The 25,206-nt window shown below is 39.9% G+C and overlaps 3 protein-coding genes across 3 annotated transcripts; all 3 read left to right on the top strand.

Annotated features, from left to right (window-relative positions):
- The first annotated feature begins 3,482 nt into the window (after positions 1–3,482).
- LOC124628117 (extracellular calcium-sensing receptor-like) lies at positions 3,483–7,150 on the top strand. Its single transcript, XM_053678178.1, has 5 exons — positions 3,483–3,752; positions 3,919–4,731; positions 4,824–5,045; positions 5,199–5,322; positions 5,442–7,150. The coding sequence occupies exons 1-5, from the start codon at positions 3,498–3,500 to the stop codon at positions 6,335–6,337; spliced, it is 2,310 nt and encodes a 769-aa protein (XP_053534153.1). The 5' UTR covers positions 3,483–3,497; the 3' UTR covers positions 6,338–7,150.
- A 7,219-nt stretch (positions 7,151–14,369) lies between these two features.
- LOC124628118 (extracellular calcium-sensing receptor-like) lies at positions 14,370–18,421 on the top strand. The gene is made up of 5 exons (XM_053678179.1): positions 14,370–14,639; positions 14,815–15,627; positions 16,913–17,133; positions 17,276–17,406; positions 17,526–18,421. The coding sequence occupies exons 1-5, from the start codon at positions 14,385–14,387 to the stop codon at positions 18,419–18,421; spliced, it is 2,316 nt and encodes a 771-aa protein (XP_053534154.1). The 5' UTR covers positions 14,370–14,384.
- Positions 18,422–22,362: 3,941 nt separating this feature from the next.
- Positions 22,363–24,510, top strand: LOC108264134 (extracellular calcium-sensing receptor). The gene is made up of 5 exons (XM_053678329.1): positions 22,363–22,562; positions 22,693–22,981; positions 23,150–23,962; positions 24,073–24,276; positions 24,448–24,510. The coding sequence occupies exons 1-5, from the start codon at positions 22,363–22,365 to the stop codon at positions 24,508–24,510; spliced, it is 1,569 nt and encodes a 522-aa protein (XP_053534304.1).
- The last annotated feature ends 696 nt before the right edge of the window (positions 24,511–25,206 follow it).

Raw genomic sequence — 25,206 nt, forward strand, 5'->3', positions numbered from 1 at the left:
TATTGCAAGACAGTAATGACAGACACCTCTCTCATGGGCTTGGGCGTGGTCACTGGAGCAGTTTTCATCTGGCGTGGCATATAAATTGCCTAGAAATGCGGGCCATATTTCTAGCACTGAAATTCTTTCTTCCTCAATTGAGAGGACAACATGTGTTGACGAACAACACAGCTGTGGTCTCATATATTGACCACCAGGGAGGATTATGTTTGTGGTCCCTGTTCTGGCAGACGGATCTAATTCTTCTCTGAGCAGAAGGAAAGTTTTTGTCAGTGAGTGCAATGTACAGTCTGGGCAACTCCGATGTGGGGGCAGCCATACTGTCAAGGCAGGGGCTGAGGCCCAGGGGTAGGGGGCTCCATCCACAAGTAGTGGAGTCCATATGGCGGAGGTTTGGCCAAGCAGAAGTGGATGTGGTTGCCTTCTAGGAGACAACACACTGGCCGCTGTGGTCCCCCCTCACTCCTCCTGCACCATTAGGGCTGGACACCATGGTGCACATCTGTACACTTTTCCTCCAATCGCTCTGCTCCCACAATTTCTAGCAAGAGATCGCCAAGACTGTCTACGTCTGCTGCTAGTAGCAGCTTATTGGTCAGCTCGAATATGGGTCTCATAGACAATATCCTTTCTAGACGGCACTCTTTCAGAGATTCCCATCCTCAGGGATCTATTGTCTCAAGCCAGAGGGCTGATTTATCACCCTCGGCCGGAACTATGGAAACTGTGGGTTTGGCCTAGATCATAGATTCTGGTCTCACAACTGAGGGTGTAGAGACCATGTAGAATGCTAGAACGCCATCCACGATGAAATTGTATGCACTCAAGTGACAACATTTTGACTTGTGGTGTGAGGAACGTCAGCAAAACCCAGCGAACTGTGCAATAACTACAGTCCTGAAGTTCTTACAAGGACGTTTCTCAGTGGGGTTGGCTCCTCCTCCAATCAGGGTCTACCTGGCTGCCATTTTGGCCAGTCACGCCCTTATTGATGGAGCCTCTGTGGGGCAAAATCCTCTAACTTCGAGGGTTATGCATAGTATCAGGTGGCTGAGGCACATCTGCAGACCATGCATACCTTCCTGGGACCTTTCTGTGGTCCTGGAAGGTCTGTCAGGTGCCGTATTTGAGCCCTTGCAGTCAGCTTCTGAGAGGCTTCTCACTCTAAAAGTAGTTGTTCTGCTGGCCCTGACATCTCTCAAGCCAGGAGGAGAGCTACAAGCTCTCTGTTGCCCCTTCCTGCCTTGACTTTACCCCTGGATTAGCCAAGGCCTTCCTGTATCCTAGGATTATATTCCTAAAATGCCTACATCTGCTGCCCAGCCAGTAGTGTTGCAGCCTTTCTGCCCTCCTCCATTCCTCATACCGGAACAAGAAAAATTGCACCGACTGTGTCCAGTGAGGGCTCTGTGTGCTTATGTCCACTGCTCTGGCCATTGGCGTAAGTCAGAGCAGCTGCTGGTCGGCTTGGGCGGCGGCAGTAAAGGTGATGCGGTGTTGAAGCAGAGTATCTCTAATGGGATAGTGGAAGCAATCTCTATCGCTATACCTTTGGGCATATGGGCTCATTCCACTAGGGGGGTCACCTCCTCGAAGGCTTTGTCCAAAGGGGTATCCTTACAGGATGTGTATACTGTGGTGGGATGGTCTACGCCACACACATTCATTCATTTTACAGCCTGGATATACATTCCGGCCTGGGCTCGAGTGTCTTGCAGAGACCCTCGGGCTCGGATCTTTTTGTACAGGGCTTACCCTCAGTATGAGGGAGTGGGTATTCTCGTTCCCATAGCATTCAGCTAAGGCAACGTAAAGTGCTCCTTGAAAGGGAATGTCTGGGTTATGCATGTAACCCTGTTCTCTGAGAAGGAAACGAGACTTTGCGTAGCTTTGTCAAACTGGGGCATGCCTGTGAATTGCCTCTTGACTTCAGACATTAGAGGCTGACAGCGTGATTCACAGGTTTTGTTTATATATCATTGGATGTGCTTAATTGCCATATCACCTGATCACCTGATATTCGCAAGATTCAGATACGGTTCGCGCATGAGGGCGCTTCAAACAGCATTCAGCTAACGCAATGTCTCATTACCTTCTCATGGAACAGGATTACATGCGTAACCCAGAGGTTTTCACATAGTTTTTCAGATTATTTTTCCCCCACAAAGTTTTCTTTTGTCTTTAAATTATGTTTGTTCCCAGCTTAAGCCATAAAGAGGCTCTGCGTGGGACACTCTTTTCAATAATCTGTGAAATAGAAGATATGTCAAACCACAGACTACATACATCGCATTTGTAAGTGCACTGTCAAAGTCCTATCATCATCAAAAGTAGCTGTATCCATGCAGGATAAGGGTCTGACTGTCTAACCTTGTGGTTTATTATTACTGTGTAGAAAACTGGCATAATGCAATGTTGTATATTTTTTTCAAATTCAGCAACTTTACCCTGTTCAAAAATATGGACTTGGACCATTTTATTGTAGATGTAACCTGTAATAAACCAGAGCAAAGGCAAATAAAATATTACTTCACTGTTTTATCTGGGTGTACACAAAACTGTCTAAAGAACAATTCCCAGCACAAATTATTAGCAGGTAGGTGTATCGGCTATACTAAACTGCTTAAGATATATATGTATGTGTGTGTGTGTGTGTGTGTGTGTGTGTGTGTGTGTGTGTGTGTGTGTGTGTGTGTGTGTGTGTGTGTGTGTGTGTGTGTGCGGGTGCGGGCATGGCGCCCCCTAATGGATGGCATTACAATCGGGAATATTGTTGCCTCAAGTCCAGTATTCCTGGGATAGACTCTGGACCCACGAGCAATATATATTCACTGATCTTTTTTATTTATTGTTTGTGACTATGAACAATTTGTCAACCATCCTATACTCCCACCATCAACTGAAAAACTACCATCACAGGACCACTTCTGGTCAGAAGTTATTTTTCATACTATTTTTAGTACAGAAATTACAGTGATATGATGTGGCATTTCAGAGGGTGTTGTGTAGAATGCAAAGTAATGAGGTAATGCATATGCATAAGTAAAGCCCACTTTTAGTATCTAGTTAATTTGGAACCTAAAAAGGCTTCTATAAAAGCCTAGAGGTAAAGGTTGTTTTTGGAGAAATGAGAATGAGTTTCTTGCACACATGGTTTCTATTCACTCAGGTTAGAGCAGCTGATCCCCCATGCAGTGTACAAGGGCTGCCCAATCCTCCTCTACTCAGCAAAGATGGGGATGTACTGATTGGTGGGATTTTTTCCATCCACAGCAAATGGAACCAGCCAGGACAAACATTCACATCAGGACCTCAGAAAGGAGAATGCACAAGGTAAGGGGAAATAGGAAAATTTCTATCTAAAGTAGGTTATATCATAAACATTTTCCTAAATTATTTACATCATACAATGTACAAAATACTTTCTGAAACTGATTATGATTTAAATAATGTTTCCCTACAGTTTGAATCTCATAGAATTTAAAACTGTACAAACAATGGTATTTGCCATTGAAGAAATCAACAACAGAACTGATATTCTTCCTGGCATCAGTTTGGGTTATAAAATCTATGATACCTGTGGATTAGTTGAAATGACCACAAGAGCCTCATTGTCCTTAGTAAATGGTGAAAAAAATAAAACTTCGGTGTCCTGCTCTAAAATTGAAACAGTTCAAGCAATCATAGGAGAATCATCATCTACCCCCACTATTGCCATATCTGCTACAGTGGGACCTTTACACATACCTGTGGTAAATCACCTGTCTTCTGATATCAAAGTATAAACATCAATTTCCCTGAAATGTATACATTTGCATTACGTTATGTAGGCAATTGTTATTCTTATAAAATGAAAAGGACATAAAACCAAGTGTTATTATCTACAGTTTATATTTTAGCCATATAACTCTGTTACAGGTCAGTCACTTTGCCTCATGTGCATGCTTAAGTGACAGAAAAAAATATCCATCTTTCTTCAGAACTGTTCCCAGTGATTATTTCCAGAGCAGAGCTTTGGCAAAGCTGGTCAAATATTTTGGGTGGACCTGGGTAGGGGCCCTATGCAGTAATAATGATTATGGGATGAATGGCATAAATGAATTTATCATTGCAGCAAAAAAAGAAGGAATCTGTGTTGAGTATTCCAAGGCATTTTATAAGACAGACTCCAGAGAAAAAATCCTGAAAATAGTTGAGATTATCAAGGCTTCAACCTCCAAAGTTATTGTAACTTTTGTTGCATACTCTGACATGGGGGTTCTTTTAAAGGAATTGGCCTTACAGAACATGACTGGGTTTCAGTGGATTGGAAGTGAGTCCTGGATTTCTGATTTAAACCCAGCCAATGTTCAATGGCAGCATGTTCTAACAGGGTCTTTGGGTTTTGCTATTCCAAAAGCTGAAATCACTGGCCTTGGGGAATTTCTGACTAAGCTTAATCCAGCTTCTGATATAGCTATTTACAAAGAGTTGTGGGAGACAGTATTTCAGTGTAAACTTTCAACACAAGAAAATGTTGAGATGAAACTATTGTGCAAGAGCAATGAAAGTCTCACTCAAGTTCAAAACCTTTATACAGATGTTTCAGACTTACGAATTGCAAATAATGTTTATAAGGCTGTGTATGCTGTGGCTTATGCCCTGCATAGCAGTTATGGATGTTCACAGAGGGACAGTGGACAAGGTGCTGATGTGTGTACAAACCTTGCAGATAACCAGCAACCTTGGAAGGTAATTGTAACAGGATAGACTCATGAAATACATATTCACACTTATATTCATACTTATATTCATAACTGAAGAGTATGCAATGCTTCCTTTAGATAGTGAATGAGTTGAAGAAAATCCATTTCACCACTAAAGCAGGAGAGGATGTATTCTTTGATGAGAATGGAGACCCAGCAGCGAGGTATGATGTGCTGAACTGGCAGAAAAGTAAAGATGGTAAAACAATGATTGTTAAAGTGGGTTTTTATGATGCCTCACTGCAAACACACCAACAGCTGTCATTTAACAACATCAATATATCCTGGGCCCTAAACAAGGTAAACAACAATATCTATACCAACAGAATATGTTCATACAGATGTTGTATTGTATGTTTATATATACACAGTATATTATTTTTACATATACACAATAAATAATGGTTATCAGAAAATACTTAATAAATATATGCAATATGTAATGGTTTGCAGGTGCCAGTCTCTGTGTGTAGTCCAAGCTGTCCCCCGGGCACCAGGAAGGCTGTACAGAAAGGAAGGGCAATCTGCTGCTTTGACTGTATACCATGCGCAGAGGGGGAAATAAGTAATATAACAGGTATAATGAATAGTGTTTTTAATAATGCCCAGAGGAACCAAAAAAATACAATGAAAAATGCACGTGATAATCTTGAATGAATTTAACAGTCAAATTGACATTCCTTTTCTCTTCCTTAGATTCTATAACTTGTATCAAGTGCCCTCCTGAACTGTGGTCTAATGACAAGAAGGATACATGTGTCTTAAAGCTGGTAGAATTCCTGTCATTTGAGGAAAGAATGGGAATCATTCTTGTATCATTTTCTTTGTTAGGAGTTTCTTTCACCATCATCATTACTGTAATTTTCTTTAAACACAAGGACACACCAATTGTTAGAGCAAATAATTCTGAACTGAGCTTTCTGTTACTTTTCTCTCTTACTCTGTGTTTTCTCTGTTCAATTACTTTTATTGGATGGCCATCTGATTGGTCCTGTATGCTTCGCCATACAGCGTTTGGGATCATCTTCGTCCTCTGCATCTCCTGTGTTCTTGGGAAAACGGTAGTGGTGTTAATGGCCTTCAGGGCTACACTTCCTGGCACTAATGTCATGAAATGGTTTGGGCCTCTACAGCAGAGACTCAGTGTACTTGCCTTCACTCTTGTACAGGTCATTATTTGTGTGATTTGGCTAAATGTTTCTCCTCCTTTTCCTTACAAAAATATGAATTACTACAAGGAAAAGATTATATTAGAATGTAGTTTAGGTTCAGCTATAGGATTCTGGGCTGTGCTGGGTTATATAGGATTTTTGGCCTTTTTATGTTTTATTTTGGCTTTTCTGGCTCGAAAGCTACCTGACAATTTCAATGAAGCCAAATTCATCACATTCAGTATGCTCATATTCTGTACCGTTTGGATCACTTTTATTCCAGCTTATGTCAGCTCTCCTGGAAAATTTACTGTAGCTGTGGAGATATTTGCCATTTTAGCCTCAAGCTTTGGTTTACTATTCTGCATATTTCTCCCAAAGTGTTATATAATCATCCTGAAACCAGAGAAGAATACTAAAAAACAAATGATGGGTAAATGATTTAGCTAGCTAAATAGTCAGTAGTTTTGCACTGTTTAATATATGCTTTAGCTTAGCTAAAAGACTTTTAAACAAATCTTCATAGAGACCTATTATGCAAATTGTGGAAATCCCAAGTGGAGGGAAACGTTTATCCAAATTTTGTAAATCCAACTACACCACCCTGGGGGAGAACCAGGGAAATACTCCCAAATAAATGCACACATAAGTTTTACCAATCAGGGGAAAGACCATGAGAGTGAAACATGAGTTTGAATATAAAAAAGATGTTTTATTATGACACTTAAGCATCATTAAAAAATTAACATGTACATATAAAATCACTCTCCCATGAAGCACAATAAGGATTTTAAAATGAAGCACTTCTCCAGGCCCAGGCTTGGTGGGAAGAAGACAGGCCAGCTACAGCTCGGGAGGTCATCCAAACCCACCTCAAGTCACACCAAAATCAAACAATACCTACACCATTAGGAAGTTGTTGTGTCGGCACACTGAGCACGCTGTGAAGCACACACCACTGAATAAATGCAGCTAGCCTCCCCTGTCCCACACCAAAACCCTGTTTAACCCAAAATTACACAAACACTAAACAATAAACAAATAAAAACAAGTTACAGACTACGGATGTCACGAGAACTGATACCAATGTTGGTACCAAGTCGATACCAACATTCTTAAAAGGTGACGGTACTTGTTTTTCTGGATAACTGATTCTAATGGAGGTACCGAGGTTGAAATTCTTCGGGACCTGATGGGGCAGCAAATACGCGCAAGTGTTTTAGTCGGTCCACAAGTGGGGAAGAAGTACAACAACTAAAAGCACATGGGAAAAACTGCACAAGTTTACCTCTGCCAGGACTCGTTGAGATAGCTCTGCGGTGACTTGTTGAAACTGGATATGTTTTGCATATTCCATACACTGATTATATAAAACATTAACAAATCGTGTGTCTTATTATGATCCCTGATATATATGGATTACCAAAAACTTAATAAAATCACAAAATTGATGACTATCCTCTTCGTAGGCTGGAGTATTGTATGGATCAAATGAGCGCCAAGAAGTATGCTGGCAAAGTTGATCTATTGAAGAGTTATTGACAGGTGCGGTTAACATCTCGTATCCGTAAAATAACCATTTTCATAACTCCCTCCGGCTTACATTCTTTGTTTTAACATATGGTGGAAGCTGGCTTTACTGTGAATTTGTCCAAATGTGATTTCTCAACAGCCACTGTTACATACTTGGGGAAGGAGGTCTTCTAGGTAGGGTGCACTCTTTAATGCCAAGTTGCTTGCAAAAAAAAGTTTTCCTACTCCATACACTAAGATGGAGCTGATGAGGTTTATTGGACTGGCTGGCCACTACTGCAGTTTTTGCCCCAATTTTTCATCAGTGGTCTGTCCATTAACTAACTTTTTGAAAATCTCGGGTTAAGTTTGATTGGTCCCTAAGTTGTCAACAAGCCTTTGAAAACATGAAATTACTGATGTCTACCGCACCTGTTTTAGCAGCACCACAGATTGGTCAACCGTTTAAAATTCATGTTGGTGCAAGCCAAGTGGGAGCAGGAGCCATTCTTATTCAAACTCATCAGGATGGTGTTGACCATCCAGTCAGCTATTTATTTATTTATTTATTTATTTATTTATTTATTTGCAGAAATTGAACTCTTACCAGCTAAATTATTCTGTTTTTGAGAAAGAAGCACTTGTGTTCATCTGGGCCCTTCAACATTTTATGTTTATCTGGGGAGAGGGGCCCCAGTGGTCAATTACTCTGATCACAACCCCTAATTAAGAGATTTATTAATTCATTATAGAGTCCAAAGTCAACAACTGATGAGCTGGGTCCTTTTCTTACAGCCTTATAATTTAATAATCAAAAATATTAAAGGGGCTGACAATGTGCTGGCTGACACCTTGTTACATGCACCTCCAGAGGAGTGACCTGGCAGGTGTATGTGGGTAGTACAAAAGTCCACCTAATGTTTAAAGTCCTCAATCTAGAATTCATCCAGAACTCATGCTAAGGCAGGTTTGCTATCTCTTCATTTTAGTTTTGGTTATTATTTATTTTGACCTTGTGCATTTACACACTTACTAGTACTACACTTTCATGTAATGTTCATACATTTGCATCCATGACTGATTCTGTTATCCCAATTTTTTGTGTTAATAAATAGTTACTGCTTTAGTAATAGTATGCAAATTTCTGAAAACTGAATTCAGTTCTGAAGCAGGTGGTCCAGGCCATTAATTACAAAGATAGATGTTGAACTGCTATGGCACAACTGCCTGTCACACCTCCTCCAGTGCCCACAGGATTACTGCCCTTCCTTCAGCCTTGCCAACATGCAACCAAAACCATACAGGCCTCCCAAGTGACTAAGGCTGTAGCAAGCCATGCTGGCGCCATTAATGCATGCTCAGTGGCTCTGGTTCCATATGGCATATATCAGCTGCAGGATCATCAGCTGGGTACCACCACTCAACAAAGTTTCGCTCCTTTAACCCCAGCACTCCTTCTGATGGCAGAGCAATGGCAGGGATGTCTTCCTGCCACCCCCTGCACCTAGACCTTGAGTTACTACCCCAACACTTTTCCTTTCCCCTCACCCAGAACCAAAAGCTGATGTTATCTGCCTCTTCAGCCAGGTCTTTCAGGGCATTCTGCTGGTTTGCCCCAGTTACTCCCATATCCCTCAGGAGGTGAACAGCTAGGGTCGTGAGGGAGGAACAAGGCTTGGAAGGTCACACCATTAGACTCTGGCATGAGCAGATTTTGGGAGGCTTTACCATCGGCCTCATACAGGAGCATGACTTGGGAGGGCATCCCATTGGCCTCAGGCATGAGCAGAGTATGGCCGGCCGTGTCGTTGGCTTCAGACGTGAGCAGAGCTTAGTTGGATACGTCATCAGCCTCAGGTGTGAGCAGAGCTTGGTTGGCCACGTAATCAGCCTCAGGCATGATCAGAGTTAGGTTAGCCATGTCATCAGCCTCAGGCATGAGCTGAGCTTCGTTGGCCATGTCATTGGCCTCAGACGTGAGCACAGCTTGGTTGGCTGTGTCATCGGCCTCTGACTGGAACATGTCTTGGTGTGCTGTCTCATTGGCCTCAGATTGGAACATGGTTTCCTGGAAACCCAGGTCAACAGTAATAATATTGGTGTATACACCAATATTACTTAAGTATATTCTGAAGCATGGAAAGGTTTTCCCCTCCCCCCTCAGGCAAAATACACCCCCATTCTCAAATATGTGAGGCTCTCAGTAAAAACTGTAAAAGTGTGTCTAGAGGGAGCAGAGGGATCTGCATAAACTGTGTTCTGGAGCACATCAACAAGTGTGTTGACACAGTCACTACATGTAAGAGAATTAAAACTTTCACTAATCTGAAGCCGTGTATGAACGGAGAAATCTGCATCTAACTGAAGGCATGAGATGCTGCTTTCAGTTCTGGAGACCAGGAAGCCCACAGCTCAATCAGGGCCAACCTTACAAGGGGAATCATGAAAGCCAAATCAGAGAAATTGAGGACAACTCAACATATGTGGCAGGGCATCCAAACACTCACTGACTACAAACAGATCAACACTCCCCCCTACATCAATGATGCCTCCCTCCCTGAACAGCTCAACATCTTCTGTGCTCAATTTGATCAGGGAAACACAGAACACAAAACCATCAAGTCGAGCTTCCATCCAGTGACCTGTGACCTGCTGCTCAGGTCACTGGACCTGAGTGTGATCACGAGCACCAGTGATGTGTGCTCTACCCTGAGCAGAGTGAACACATACAAAGCTACGGGTGCAGATAACACTCCAGGCCACGTGCTCAAAGCCTGCGCAGAACAAAGGGCTGAGGTCTTCTTGGACTTTTTCAACCCATCCATAGCCCAAGCCATGGTTCTGACCTACTTCAAAACAGCAACAATTGTGCTAGTGCTGAAAAATGCCATGGCCACAACATGCAACAACCTCTGTCTTGTGTCCGTCACACCCATTATCATGCAGTATTTTTGAGAGACTGATCCTTTGCTATCTGCAGTGCTGCCTGCTCTCAACACTGGACCTGTAATAGTTTGCCGACTGCCCCAAAAGTTCAACAGAGGATTGGCACTCAACTCTACCCTGGACAATAGCAACTTCTACATTAGGCTATTTATTAGGTTAATGTAGTAGATGCTATTAAGCTATTTGTTCACAGTTCAGCTTTACCTTTAACACTGTTAACCTTTACAAATTGATCATTTTCCAAAGTTTACTGACCTTGGCATCAGAACCTCCCTCTCTAACTGGACTCTGGACTTACTCAATAACACTTACTCACAGACTGCAGGTCTGCAGACTGTTAGGTTTGACAAACACATTGTCCTCCATCCTAGTATTTAGCACTGGCATCCCACAAGGCTGTGTGCTTAGCCTCTCCTCTAATCTCTGCCAGCCATGACCAGTGGTAATCCCGATCAGCGGATTTTGAGACGGTCTACATAGTGGCATTAGGAGCATTTCAATATAAATTAAATTATATTAAAAACATATTCCTAAATTATTTGCATCATAAATTTTACAAAACATACTCCAATTTATGTTGTGATTTATATTCTTTTGTCTACAGTTTGAACCTCAGAGAATTTCAAAATACACAAACAATGGTATTTGCGGTTGAGGAAATCAACAACAGGACTGGTATTCTTCCTGGCATCAATTTGTGTTATAAAATCTATGATACATTTAGATCAGATGAAATGACCACAAGAGCCTCCTTGTCCTTAATCAGTGGCCATGGAGAAACAAATTCAGTGGCCTACTTAAAACCTGAAAAAGTTTAAGCAATAATAGGGTAAACATCATCTAACCCCACTATTGCCATATCTGCAACAGTGGATCCTTTGCACATTCCTGTGTTAATTCTTTTCTAAAATCAAATTATAAACATGCAAATTTGTGTTGATTCTCATGAAATGAAAAGTGTTACTATATATATATATATATATATATATATATATATATATATATATATATATATATATATATATATATATATACACTTGGGGTTCAGTGTCTTGCCCAAGGACACTTTGGCATGTGGAGTCACATGGGCTGGGAATGGAACCGCCAACTTTACGATTAGGGGAAAACCTGCTCTACCGCCTGAGCCACAGCCGCCCACAGTAGCACCTTATTGGCCAGCTAGAATATGGTTCTCAGAGACTATCCCTGCTAGTCTGCACTCCATCTGAGATTCTCAAACCAGAGGGCTGATTTATCACCCACGGCCGGAACTATGGAAACTGTGGGTCTGGCCCCTGAGGGCCACCAGCTCATAGATTCTGGTCTCACTGAGTTGTAGAGGTTGTAGAGACCATGTAGAATGCTAGAACGCCATCCACGATGAAATTGTATATGCTCAAGTGACAACTTTTTATCTTGTGGTATGAGGAACGTCAGCTAAACCCAGTGAACTGCACAATAGCTACAGTCCTGAAGTTCTTAGACGGACATTTCTCAGTGGGGTTGGCTCTTCCTACAATCAGGGTCTATGTGGCCACCATTTCGGCCAGCCATGCCCCTACTGATGGAGCCTCTGTAGTACAACATCCTCTAACTTCGAGGGTGATGCGTGGTGTCAGGCAGCTGAGGCACATCTGCAGAACACGTATACCTTCCTGGGACCTTTCTGTGGTCCTGGATGGTCTGTCAGGTGCTGCATTTGAGCCCTTGGACTTGACCTCTGAAAGGCTTCTGACTCTAAAGGTAGCTCTTCTGCTGGCCCTGACATCTCTCAAGTGAGAAGAGATACAAGCTCTCTGTTGCCCATTCCTGCCTTGACTTCACCCCTGGATTAGCCAAGGCCTTCCTGTATCCTAGCCTGGATCATATTCCTAAAGTGCCTACATCTGCTGCCCAGCCAGTAGTGTTGCAGGCTTTCTGCTCTCCTCCGTTCCTCATACCGGAACAAGAAAAATTGCACCAACTGTGTCCAGTGAGGGCTCTCTGTACTTATGTCTACTGCTCTGGCCAGTGGCGTAAGTCAGAGCAGCTGCTGGTCAGCTTGGTCAGCGACAGTAGAGGTGATGCGGTTTTGAAGCAGCGCATCTCTAATGAGATTGTGGAAGCAATCTCTATCGTTTATGAGGCACGTGGTCTCGCTATGCCTCTGGGCATAAGGGCTCATTCCACTAGGGAGCTCACCTCCTCGAAGGCTTTGTCCAAAGCGGTATCCTTACAGTATGTCTCTGCTGCCGCATGGTGGTCTACACCACACACATTCATTCGATTTTACAGCCTGGATATACATTCTGGCCTGTGCCACTGAGTGTCTTGTACAGGCCGTATCCTCAGTATGATGGGTATTCTCATTCCCACTGCATTCAGCTAATGCAACATGAAGTTCCCTTTCAAAGGGAATGTCTGGTTTACGCATGTAACCCTGTTCCCTCAGAAGGGAACGAGACGTTGCATAGCTTTGTCATAATGGGGCATGCCTGTAAATTGCGTCTTCGCTTCAGATAATAGAGGCTGACGGCATGGTTCACAGGTGTTGTTTATATATCATGCGACGTGCTTAATTGCCACATCTCCTGATCATGGCAGGCCTATAAATAGTCATGATGTTACACAAGCTTCATATACTGGTCATGCACAAGGGTGCTTCCCACAGCGATCAGCTAACACAATGTCTTGTTCCCTTCTCAGGGAACAGGGTTACATGCGTAACCCAGATGTTTTCACATAGCTTTTCACAATCGCCCCCACATTTTTTTTTCTTTAAAGTATGTTTGTTTCCCACCTTAATCCATAAAGAGTCTCTGCTTGGGCCACGCTTTTCCATAATCTGTGAAATAGAAGATATGTCAAACCACACCCTACATATGTCACATTTGTAAATGCACTGTCAAAGTTCAATCATCATCAAAAGTAGCTGTACCCATGCAGGATAAGGGGACGACTTTCTAACCTTTTGGTTTAACATTACTGTGTAAAAAACTGGCAGAATGCAATGTATATTTTTTTCAAATTCAGCAACTTTACCCTGTCCAAAAATATGGATATGCCCCAAAATCAGACTTTGCACCATTTTATTGTAGATATAACCTGTCATAAACCAGAGCAAAATAAAATATTACTTCACTGTTTTTCTGTGTGTGAACACACAACTATCTAAAAACAATTCCCAGCCTAAAATATTAGCAGGTAGGTGCAAATTGGCTATGCCAAATTGCATTAGGTGTGTGTGTGTGTGTGTGTGTGTGTGTGTGTGCATGCATGCATGCATGCGCACATGGTGCCCCCTAATGGATGGTATTCTTATCGGGCATATTTTTGTCTTAAATTCAGTATTCCTTCAGATAGACTCTGGACCCAAGAACAATATATATTCACTGATCTTTTTTAGTTATTGCCTGTGGCTATGCACAATTTGTCAACCATCCTATACTCCCTCCATCAACTGAAAAAGCACCTTCACAGGACCACTGCTGGTCAGAGGTTATTTTTCATACTATTTTTAGTACAGAAATTACACTGATATGATGTGGCATTTCAGTGGGTGTTATGCAGAATGCAAAGTAATGAGATAATGCATATGCATAAGTAAAGCCCACTTTTAGTACCTAGTTAATTTGGGACCTAAAAAGGCTTCTATAAAAGCCTATAGGTCAAGGTTGTTTTTGGAGAAATGAGAATGAGTTTCTTGCGCACATGGTTTCTATTCACTCAGGTTAGAGCAGCTGATCCTCCATGCAGTGTACAAGGGCTGCCCAATCCTCCTCAACTCAGCAAAGATGGGGATGTACTGATTGGTGGGATCTTTTCCATCCACAGCAAATGGAACCAGCCAGGACAAACATTCACATCAGGACCACAGCAAGGAGAATGCACAAGGTGAGGGGAAATTTCTATATAAAGTAGGTTATATCATAAACATTTTCCTAAATTATTTACATCATACAATGTAAAAAATTCTTTCTGAAATTGATTATGATTTAAATCCTTTTTTTCCTTCAGTTTGAATCTCAGAGAACTGAAAAATATACAAACAATGGTATTTTCCATTGAGGAAATCAACAACAGAACCGATATTCTTCCTGGGATCAACTTGGGTTATAAAATCTATGATACATGTGGATCAGTTGAAATGACCACAAGAGCCTCATTGTCCTTAGTAAATGGTGAAAAAAATAAAACTACAGTGTCCTGCTCTAAAACTGAAACAGTTCAAGCAATCATAGGAGAATCATCATCTACCCCCACTATTGCCATATCTGCTACAGTGGGACCTTTACACATACCTGTGGTAAATCACCTGTCTTCTGATATCAAATTATAAAAATGCATTTCCCTGAAATGTATACATTTGCATTACATGTTATGTAGGCTGTTGTTATTCTCATGAAATGAAAAGGACATAAATCCAAGAGTTATTATCCAAGAGTTATTATTTATATTTTAACCAGATAACTCTATTACAGGTCAGTCACGCTGCATCATGTGCATGCTTAAGTGACAAAAAAAACCATCCATCTTTCTTCAGAACTGTTCCCAGTGATTATTTCCAGAGCAGAGCATTGGCAAAGCTGGTCAAATATTTTGGATGGACCTGGGTAGGGGCCCTATACAGTAATAATGTTTATGGGATGAATGGCATAAATGAATTTATCAATTCAGCAAAAAAAGAGGGACTCTGTGTTGAGTATTCCAATGCAATCTTAAGGACAGACTCCAGAGAAAAAATTCTGAAAGTAATTGAGATTATCAAGGCTTCAACCTCCAAAGTTATTGTAGCTTTTGTCTCATACTCTGACATGGGGGTTCTTTTAAAGGAAATGGCCTTACAGAACATGACAGGGTTTCAGTGGATTGGAAGTGAGTCCTGGATTTCTGATTTAAACCCTGCCAATGTTCAATGGCAGCATGTTCTAAAAGGGTCTTTGGGTTTTGCTATCCCAAAAGCTGAAATCACTGGCCTTGGGGAATTTCTGACTAAGCTTAATCCAGCTTCTGATGTACCTATTTACAAAGAGTTGTGGGAGACAGTATTTCAGTGTAAACTTTCAACACAAGTAAATGTTGAGATGAAACAATTATGCAAGAGCAACGAAAGTCTCACTCAAGTTCAAAACCTTTATACAGATGTTTCAGACTTACGACTTGCAAATAATGTTTATAAGGCTGTTTATGCTGTGGCTTATGCCCTTCATAGCAGTTATGGATGTTCAAAGAGGGACAGTGGACAAGGTGCTGATGTGTGTACAAACCTTGCAGATAACCAGCAACCATGGAAGGTAAGTGTAACAAAATAGACTCGTGAAAATCATATTCACACTTATTTTCGTACACTCTAAAAAGTAATTCAGGGGTCCTATTACCACAACTTTATTAAATGTGTGGTTGCAAGATAAAAATTCAACTTTATTGATTTAGAGGACTGTTAGAGGACCTGTGGACTGAATAAATAGTATACAAAGGACATTTCAAGATTAGTCTCATTTCATTTACGAATAAATTCTGCTATAAAGCAATGAATTCGGGCATATTCTCAATTGTGATATGACCAATAGTGGACTCATGTATAGGTTAGGCTACACCTACTAATACAGGTGATGGACTATGTTGTACTATTGCATTTGGTTAATGCTCATCATATTTAGCAGTGTAATTTGAATATCTAGCCTTTAGTCTTCCATACCAGTGGATAAGAATGATAGTTTCATTTGACAAATCTGCTCATCTAGAGAGGGCTTTTCATTTGCATTTACATTTTACATTTATTCACTTAGCAGACGCTTTTATCCAAAGCGAATGATGGAACATTTTATCCAAAGCAAATTATGACACATTTGACACATTTAAAAAAAAAAAAAAACTTTTGTCATTCACATAAATAGCCTTCTATCTCCATTATAGTCAATTTACTCTTTGACCAAAATTGCAGCCTTTGGACTGTGGTTAGTTCTATGAGAGGGATAAAAGTAGTAGACGCAGAGTGTTTCTCTTTTGTCTATATTGCTCATTTCATTCAGTGCTTTTATGTCTATAAAACCTGTAGAGATGTTAGCTATGATATTTGTCTTGTAAATTACACCGGACTTTAGTTACTATTTTTTGACAACTTAAAGTTAGTAATTTTTTCCTGATTTAAAAAACTGCAGTCTACTGGACAAAATGTAATTGGATCAGCTTAATTTTTTTTTAAATGACTGTCAACTTAAAAACTTGTGTTCATAATTATGCTAATTAGGTACATAACACTCAAATTCCTTTTAAAAAATGTGAAAAAAAACTACTTTGAACAACTTAATTTTTTAAGAGTAATGAACTTAAAAGCTTGTGTTTAGTATACAAATTATTAATTAAATGTTAATTGAAAATACATTTGATTGCAGAGGAAAATGTAATTTAACTCAATGTAGTTTGTTGGTTGAACTTAATTTCATTACAAGTTATCATAACTCAAAAAGATTGATAAAATGTTGCATTATATATTTATTTATTTATTGTTGAACCTAGACATTTATTTTTAGAGTGTCCTTATATTCTTAACTGAAGAGTATGCAATGCTTCCTTTAGATAATGAATGAGTTGAAGAAAATCCATTTCACCACTACAGCAGGAGAGGATGTATTCTTTGATGAGAATGGAGACCCGGCAGCGAGGTATGATGTGCTGAACTGGCAGCAAGATAAAGATGGTAAAACAATGATTGTTAAAGTGGGCTTCTATGATGCCTCTCTGCAAACACACCGTCAGCTATCATTTAACAACATCAATATATCCTGGGCCCAGAACAAGGTAAACAATATCAATACTAACAGAATATGTTCATACAGATTTTGTATTGTATGTTTATATATACCGTATATTATTATTACATATACACAATAAATAATGGTTATCAGAAAATACTAAATAGATATATGCAATATGTAATGGTTTGCAGGTGCCAGTCTCTGTGTGTAGTCCGAGCTGTCCCCCGGGCACCAGGAAGGCTGTGCAGAAAGGAAGGGCAATCTGCTGCTTTGACTGTATACCATGCGCAGAGGGGGAAATAAGTAATATAACAGGTATGATGAATAGTGTTTTTAAAAATGCACAGAGGAACCAAAAAAATACAATGCAAAATGCACATTACAATCTTGAATGAATTTAATAGTCAAATTGACATTCCTTTTCTCTTCTTTAGATTCTATAACTTGTATCAAGTGCCCTCCTGAACTGTGGTCTAATGACAAGAAGGATACTTGTGTCTTAAAGCTGGTGGAATTCCTGTCATTTGAGGAAAGAATGGGAATCATTCTTGTATCATTTTCTTTGTTAGGAGTATCTTTCACCATCATCATTGCTGTAATTTTCTTTAAACACAAGGACACCCCAATTGTTAGAGCAAATAATTCTGAACTGAGCTTTCTGTTACTCTTCTCTCTTACTCTGTGTTTTCTCTGTTCACTTACTTTTATTGGATGGCCATCTGATTGGTCCTGTATGCTTCGCCATACAGCGTTTGGGATCATCTTCGTCCTCTGCATCTCCTGTGTTCTTGGGAAAACGGTAGTGGTGTTAATGGCCTTCAGGGCTACACTTCCTGGCACTAATGTCATGAAATGGTTTGGGCCTCTACAGCAGAGACTCAGTGTACTTGCCTTCACTCTTGTACAGGTCATTATTTGTGTGATTTGGCTAAACGTTTCTCCTCCTTTTCCTTACAAAAATATGAATTACTACAAGGAAAAGATTATATTAGAATGTAGTTTAGGTTCAGCTATAGGATTCTGGGCTGTGCTGGGTTATATAGGATTTTTGGCCTTTTTATGTTTTATTTTGGCTTTTCTGGCTCGAAAGCTACCTGACAATTTCAATGAAGCAAAATTCATCACATTTAGTATGCTCATATTCTGTGCAGTTTGGATCACTTTTATTCCAGCTTATGTCAGCTCTCCTGGAAAATTTACTGTAGCTGTGGAGATATTTGCCATTTTAGCATCAAGCTTTGGTTTACTATTCTGCATATTTCTCCCAAAGTGTTATATAATCATCCTGAAACCAGAGAAGAATACTAAAAAGCAAATGATGGGTAAATGATTTAGCTAGCTACATAGTCAGTAGTTTTCCACTGTTTAATATATGTTTTAGTTTAGATAAAAGACTTTTAAACAAATCGTCATAGAGACCTATTATTCAATTTATACAAAAAATAAAGTTAAAATAATGCTTTATCTTTTGAATTTATTTGCAGCACCATTTATCTTTCTATACGTTTGTATTAAATTCTCCAATGATTGCCCATTCAAAAAAAATGTTTAATTATTACATACTTACAATCGTTTACATACAAAATGTGAAATTGGTCTTGTCACATATCCTGCTCTGAGAGTGTTAGGTAAAGCTAAACATTTCACAATGATACAATGCCTAAAACAAATGTATAATTAGTTCCTTAAAAAAAAAAAAATGATGTAAAATTGTGAAACTGCGCTTTCGTCAGCCCAAGTTGATTAGCCTGCAAGAAATAAACTTGCAAAAGAAATATTGCTTTCCAGCTTGGCCTTTTGGTATCCTTGGTCAATTGAAAAAGGATATTGTACTGTATGAGCAAATAAAAGAGAAATATGTAAATATAGAAACATGATTTTCTTAAGATTTAATTAAACGTTTTTATGTTTATTTTTTTCCATGTGGTTCCTCAGAAGCAGATATGGGACATATAGACAACCCTAACAACTTGTAGACAACATCAAAACATGGATTCTCTGCATAATAGATTTAAATGCACGTACAGTATTCCCACAACTGGGCATGTCATCATTTAGCATATACAATACACTACATAGTAACATTCTACAGAAAGACTCATTAATTGTCATTTATTCAATTTTATTGTCAATGTATTGTGAAAAATTTGCACAACATCTGGTTTGGTGATTAGAAACATTTGCATTATGAATGAAAAGCTCACGTTGTATTCCAATGTATTGTATTCCTATTCCAACAGGGGGGTCGCCTCCTCAAAAGCTTTGTCCAAAGGGGTATCCTTACAGGATGTGTGTGCTGTGGCCGGATGGACTATGCCGCACGCATTCAATCGATTTTACAGTCTGGACCTACATTCCGGCCTGGGCTCGAGTGTCTTGTAGTGACCCTCTGGCTCGGATCTTTTTGTACAGGCCGTACCCTCAGTATGAGGGAGTGGGTATTCTCTTTCCCACAGAGTTCAGTTAAGGCAACGTGAAGTTCCCTTTGAAATGGAACGTCTGTTCCCTGAGAAGGACATGAGACGCTGTGTAGCTTTGTCATACTGGGGCATGCTTGTGAATTGCGTCTTTGCTTCAGATATTAGAGGCTGACAGCGTGATTCACAGGTATCATTTATATATCACACAACGTGCTTAATTGGCATGTCACCTGATCATGGCAGGCCTATAAATAGGCATGATGTTACACAAGCTTCAGATACCAGTCATGCACAAGGGTGCTTCTCACAGTGTTCAGCTAACGCAATGTCTCATTCCCTTCTCATGGAACAGGATTACATGTGTAACCCAGAGGTTTTCACATATCTTGTCAGAATCCCTCCAACCCCAAAAGTGTTCTTTTTTCTTTATGTCATGTTTGTTCTCATCTTAAGCCATAAAGAGGCTCTGCTTGGGCCACTCTTTTTCATAATCTGTGAAATAGAAGACATGTCAAACCACACACTACATACATCACATTTGTGAGTGCACTGTCAAAGTCCTATCATAACCAAAAGTAGCTGTACCCATGCAGGATAAGGGGCTGGTTTTCTAACCTTGTGGTTTAACATTACTGTGTACAAAACTGGCAGAATGCAATGTTGTATATTTTTTCAAATTCAATATTTCTTCACAGTTATTTCTGTATGTACACACAACTGTAAAAAGAACAATTCACAGCCCAAAATATTAGCAGGTAGGTGTATTGGCTATACTAAATTGCTTTAGATATACAGTGGCAAGAAAAAATATGTGAACCTTTTGGAATTTCATGGTTTTCTGAAAAAATTTGTCATAAAATGTGATCTGATCTTCATCTAAGTCAAGGGTATTGACAAATATAATGTGTCTAAAATAATAACACAGAAAAATCTGATCTTTCATGTCTTTATTGAGAACCACCAAAAAAAACCTCATAGTGCTTGTGGAAAAAGTATGTGAACCCTTGAGTTAATGACCACAAAAAAGCTAATTGGAGTCAGGTTTTAGCACACCTGGAGTCTCGATAAGAAAATGAGTTTGGAGGTGTGGACTACAGTTACTTTGACTGATAAAAACCCCTCAAAATTTTGGAGTTTGCACTGCACAAGAAGCACACGCTTATGTGAGCCATGCCTCGCCAAAAAGAGCTTTCAGAGGATCTACGATCAAGAATTGTTGATTTACATAAAGTTGGCAAGGATTACAAGGAGATTTCAAAGACTTTAGAAGTTCATCAGTCTACAGTTAAGCAAACATTCTACAAATGGAGACACTTTGGGACTGTTGTTACTCTATCAAGAAGTGGGTGCCCAGTCAAAATGACACCAAGAGCACAACGAAGACTCATCAATGAGGTAAAGAAACAACCCCGAATGACAGCCAGAGATTTGAAGGCATCATTGGAACTGGCTAACATCTCTGTTCATGAGTCTACGATACGTAAAACATTGCACAAGCAGCGTATCTACGGCACGACACCACGAAGAAAGCAACTGCTTAATGAAAAGAACATTGCTGCACACCTGAAGTTTGCAAAAGAGCACAGTGACACTCCACAGCGGTATGGGCAAAATGTTTTGTGGACTGATGAAACTAAGACTGAACTATTTGGTTAAACCACACAACACTACATCTGGCGTAGAAAGGGCACGGCATATCATCATGAAAACATCATCCCAACCGTAAAGTATGATGGAGGAAACATCATGATTTGGGCCTGCTTTGCTGCATCAGGGCCTGGCCAGCCTAGAATCATTGAGGGGAAGATGAATTCCCAAGTATATCAGACAATTCTTCAGGATAATGTGAGAATGTCTGCTGAAACTGTGTAGAAGATGGGTGATGCAAAAGGACAACGACCCAAAACACCAGAGCAAGTCCACAACAGAATGGCTTCAGAAAAACAAAGTCCGCATTTTGGAGTGGCCAAGTCAGGAGCCCAGACATCAACCCAATGGAGATGCTATGGAATGACTTGAAGAGAGCCATACACATGAGATGTCCGAATAATATGACAAAGCTAAAGCAGTTCTGCCAGGAAGAACGGGCTAAAATTCCTCCGGAACGATGTGCAGGTCTAATCCACAGCTACAGGAAGCGCCTGGTTGAGGTTATTGCTGCCAAAGGGGTCAACTGGTTATTAATTCTAAGGGTTCACTTACTTTTTCCACTACCATTTTGAATGCTGAATGAATGTGTTCAATAAAGACATGAGGGATCAGAATTTATTTTGTGTTATTAATTTAGGCACATTATATTTGTCAATACCCTTGACTTAGATGAAGATCAGATCACATTTTATGACAAATTTATGCAGAAAACCATGAAATTCAAAACGGTTCACATAATTTTTCTTGCTACTGTATGTGTGTATGTGTGTGTGTGTGTGTGTGCGCGTGCGCACGCGCACATGGCGCCCTCTAAGGGATGGCATTCCAATCGGGCATATTTTTACCTTAAGTCCAGTATTCCTGGGATAGAATCTGTACCCACAAACAATATATATTCACTGATAATTTTTTATTTATTGCCTGTGACTATGCACAATTTGTCAACCATCCTACACTCCCACCATCAACTGATAAAGAACAATCACAGGACCAATGCTTGTCAGAGGTTATTTTTCATGCTATTTTTAGTACAGAAATTACACTGATATGATGTGGCGTTTCAGTGGGTGTTGTGTAGAATGCAAAGTAATGAGGTAATCCATATGCATAAGTAAAGCCCACTTTTAGTATCTAGTGAATTGGGACCTAAAAAGGCTTATATAAAAACCTAGAGGTCACAGTTGTTTTTGGAGAAATGAGAATGAGTTTCTTGCACACATGGTTTCTATTCACTCAGGTTAGAGCAGCTGATCCCCCATGCAGTGTACAAGGGCTGCCCAATCCTCCTCAACTCAGCAAAGATGGGGATGTACTGATTGGTGGGATCTTTTCCATCCACAACAAATGGAACCAGCCAGGACAAACATTCACATCAGGACCCCAGAAAGGAGAATGCACAAGGTGAGGGTCAATAGGGAAATTTCTATATAAAGTAGGTTATGTCATGAACATTTTCCTAAATTATTTACAACATAAAATGTTCAAAATTCTTTCTGAAATTGATTATGATTTAAATATTTTTTTCCTGCAGTTTGAATCTCAGAGAAATGAAAAATATACAAACAATGGTATTTGCCATTGAGGAAATCAACAACAGAACCGATATTCTTCCTGGGATCAGTTTAGGTTATAAAATCTATGATGCCTGTGCGACAGTTGAAATGACCACAAGAGCCTCGTTGTCCTTAGTAAATGGTGAAAAAAATAAAACTTCAGTGTCCTGCTCTAAAACTGAAACAGTTCAAGCAATCATAGGAGAATCATCATCTACCCCCACTATTGCCATATCTGCTACAGTGGGACCTTTACACATACCTGTGGTAAATCACCTGTCTTCTGATATCAAAGTATAAAAATGCATTTCCCTGAAATATATACATTTGCATTACATGTTACGTAGGCTGTTGTTATTCTCAGAAAATGAAAAGGACATAAAACCAAGTGTTATTATCTATAGTTTATATGTTAACCATATAACTCTATTACAGGTCAGTCACTCTGCATCATGTGCATGCTTAAGTGACAGAAAAAAATATCCATCTTTCTTCAGAACTGTTCCCAGTGATTATTTCCAGAGCAGAGCTTTGGCAAAACTGGTCAAATATTTTGGATGGACATGGGTAGGGGCCCTATGCAGTACTAATGATTATGGTATGAATGGTATAAATGAATTCATCAATGCAGCGAAAAAAGAGGGGATCTGTGTTGAGTATTCCAAGACATTTTATAAGACAGACCCCAGAGAAAAAATTCTGAACATAGTTGAGATTATCAAGGCTTCAACCTCCAAAGTTATTGTAGCTTTTGTTGCATATTCTGACATGGGGGTTCTTTTAAAGGAATTGGCATTACAGAACATGACAGGGTTTCAGTGGATTGGAAGTGAGTCTTGGATTTCTGATTTAAACCCAGCCAATGTTCACTGGCAGCATGTTCTAAAAGGGTCTTTGGGTTTTGCTATCCCAAAAGCTGAAATCACTGGCCTTGGGGAATTTCTGACTAAGCTTAATCCAGCTTCTGATATACCTATTTACAAAGAGTTGTGGGAGACAATATTTCAGTGTAAACTTTCAACACAAGAAAATGTTGAGATGAAACAATTATGCAAGAGCAATGAAAGTCTCACTCAAGTTCAAAACCTTTATACAGATGTTTCAGACTTACGACTTGCAAATAATGTTTATAAGGCTGTGTATGCTGTGGCTTATGCCCTGCATAGCAGTTATGGATGTTCAAAGAGGGACAGTGGACAAGGTGCTGATGTGTGTACAAACCTTGCAGATAACCAGCGACCGTGGAAGGTAAGTGTAACAAAATAGACTCATGAAAAACATATTCACACTTATATTCATACTTATATTAATAACTGAAGAGTATGCAATGCTTCCTTTAGATAGTGAGTGAGTTGAAGAAAATCCATTTCTCCACTACAGCAGGAGAGGATGTATTCTTTGATGAGAATGGAGACCCGGCAGCGAGGTATGATGTGCTGAACTGGCAGCAAGGCAAAGATGGTAAAACATTGATTGTTAAAGTGGGCTTCTATGATGCCTCTCTGCAAACACACCGTCAGCTATCATTTAACAACATCAATATATCCTGGGCCCAGAACAAGGTAAACAACAACATCTATACCAACAGAATATGTTCATACAGATTTTGTATTGTATGTTTATATATACCGTATATTATTATTACATATACACAATAAATAATGGTTTTCTGAAAATACTTATTAAATATATGCAATATGTAATGGTTTGCAGGTGCCAGTCTCTGTGTGTAGTCCGAGCTGTCCCCCGGGCACCAGGAAGGCTGTGCAGAAAGGAAGGGCAATCTGCTGCTTTGACTGTATACCATGTGCAGAGGGGGAAATAAGTAACATAACAGGTATAATGAATGGTGTTTTTAATAATGCACAGAGGAATCAAAAAATTACAATGCAAAATGCACGTTATAATCTTGAATGAATTTAATAGACAAATTGACATTCATTTTCTCTTCTTTAGATTCTATAACTTGTATCAAGTGCCCTCCTGAACTGTGGTCTAATGACAAGAAGGATACATGTGTCTTAAAGCTGGTGGAATTCCTGTCATTTCAGGAAAGAATGGGAATCATTCTTGTATCATTTTCTTTGTTAGGAGTATCTTTCACCATCATCGTTACTGTAATTTTCTTTAAACACAAGGACACACCAATTGTTAGAGCAAATAATTCTGAACTGAGCTTTCTGTTACTCTTCTCTCTTACTCTGTGTTTTCTCTGTTCACTTACTTTTATTGGATGGCCATCTGATTGGTCCTGTATGCTTCGCCATACAGCGTTTGGGATCATCTTCGTCCTCTGCATCTCCTGTGTTCTTGGGAAAACGGTAGTGGTGTTAATGGCCTTCAGGGCTACACTTCCTGGCACTAATGTCATGAAATGGTTTGGGCCTCTACAGCAGAGACTCAGTGTACTTGCCTTCACTCTTGTACAGGTCATTATTTGTGTGATTTGGCTAAACGTTTCTCCTCCTTTTCCTTACAAAAATATGAATTAC

The sequence above is a fragment of the Ictalurus punctatus genome, chromosome 4 (assembly GCF_001660625.3).
Source record: "Ictalurus punctatus breed USDA103 chromosome 4, Coco_2.0, whole genome shotgun sequence".
Lineage (NCBI taxonomy): Eukaryota > Metazoa > Chordata > Actinopteri > Siluriformes > Ictaluridae > Ictalurus > Ictalurus punctatus.